The 1,459-nt window shown below is 57.2% G+C and overlaps 1 protein-coding gene across 5 annotated transcripts in view; it reads left to right on the top strand.

The window, feature by feature from the left end:
* Positions 1-272: 272 nt before the first annotated feature.
* The window catches only part of TMEM106C (transmembrane protein 106C), a 12,498-nt gene continuing 11,311 nt past the window's right edge, over positions 273-1,459 (top strand). For 3 of the 5 annotated variants that reach the window (XM_011987663.1, XM_011987661.1, XM_011987660.1), the window contains exons 1-2: positions 273-361; positions 936-1,147. In XM_011987663.1, the coding sequence (XP_011843053.1) occupies positions 964-1,147 (184 nt within the window). In that variant the 5' untranslated portion in view covers positions 273-361; positions 936-963. Of the gene's footprint in view, positions 433-935; positions 1,148-1,459 lie in introns of all 5 variants that reach the window. The other 2 variants (XM_011987665.1, XM_011987662.1) reach the window with 1 other exon arrangement.

Raw genomic sequence — 1,459 nt, 5'->3', positions numbered from 1 at the left:
CTGTGCTCTAAAGAATATTTCAGAATGGCTTCGGTAGCCGGCAGCACTTTCCTCCTCTCGCAGCAGAGAAGTGTTTTGCTCGGGAAACTTGACTGGAGCCTTTCCCAGCCTATCTAGCGAACAGGAGAGCATCCTCCGGACTCCGCAGACGACCCTGGCGGGACAGCCAGGTTCGCGGCTCCCCGGCGCTCTCTGCCGCCCTCTCCCGGAACCGAGGGAGCGAGACAGCGGCGACGTTGACGGGAAGGCCTCTGGAGCCGCGAAGAGCGCACGCGCGAGCGCGCTCTGGCGTCCCCCGGGCGGGCTTGGTATTTGGCGCCTGCGCGCTGAGTGCGTGCCGCTCCGCCGACCGAAGAGGCTGGTAAGTCCTCAAGCTGGCAGGTGGTTGGGGGAGCGGCCGGAGAGGAGCTGCCGGGAGTTCGTGCCCTCCAGGTCTGGGACGCTGGCGTTCGCTCCTGCCTGGGCCACTTTGGTGGGCTCAGAGCATCGCTTTTTGCCAGGGGGCGTGACCTGAGCCCGCCTCCCGGGGCTGGGGGCTGGAGAGGAATGGGAATCGTTAAGGCCCGTTATCAATTTGGTGCTTGTTTGTTGCTCGAGGAGGGCACAGAGCTTACAAGTAGTGAAGAGGAAGGGGCAAGGCTGAACCAGGTGGGAGTGGGGGTGCCCCAAGTCCCAGGGCGGTGAGGATAGAGGCAGGTGCGCGAAAGGCAGGCCCCTTTCCCCCTCCCCACCCCCACCGGCTGTGTGTGGCGGATAAGAGCGGAGTGGGGAGCAGTACTACAAAATGGGGGTCCCGATGGAAATCGTACAGGTGTTGGGACCACACTCAGGGCGGCAACTTGTTATTTCTGCGTTTTCAGTTTTCTTGTAGAAACAAGCGATTTCTGTTGTGATTCACTGGGGCCGCTAACATGCACTCCCTCTTTTCATCTTAGGACATGACAGCAGTGGCATATCACGGCCATGGGGTCTCAGCATTCAGCTGCTGCTCGCCCCTCCTGCAGGCGAAAGCAAGAAGATGACAGGGACGGTTTGCTGGCTGAACGAGAGCAGGAAGAAGCCATTGCTCAGTTCCCATATGTGGAATTCACCGGGAGAGATAGCATCACCTGTCTCACGTGCCAGGGGACAGGCTACATTCCAACAGGTGATCACGGAGGGATGATTCCCTGATGAGAATCCCAAGGTACCTTTGGAGTTCTCCTGTCTGCCCAGACAACTTTTCTTCTAGGCAGTAATACCCTAACAGTCAGAGACAGTGCCCTAGACAGGAGCCAGTTCAACTGACTTAATACACTTGGGCAGTTCCACAACTTCTCTTCCTCTCCTTATTTTTCCAACCCTTTCTTCTTTTCTTCACCTCCACTCTTGTTCTTTTCCTGAGGTTTGGAATATTCAGTTTGCTCTATGTTGTGGGGTTAGTTGACAGGCGCATTTCTTTATCACTGTCACTCACAAG

The sequence above is a fragment of the Mandrillus leucophaeus genome, unplaced genomic scaffold (genome assembly GCF_000951045.1).
Source record: "Mandrillus leucophaeus isolate KB7577 unplaced genomic scaffold, Mleu.le_1.0 Scaffold313, whole genome shotgun sequence".
Classification (NCBI taxonomy): Eukaryota; Metazoa; Chordata; class Mammalia; order Primates; family Cercopithecidae; genus Mandrillus; species Mandrillus leucophaeus.
The sequence above is the reverse complement of the archived record's forward strand: the minus strand, read 5'-3'. Positions and strand labels throughout refer to the sequence as shown.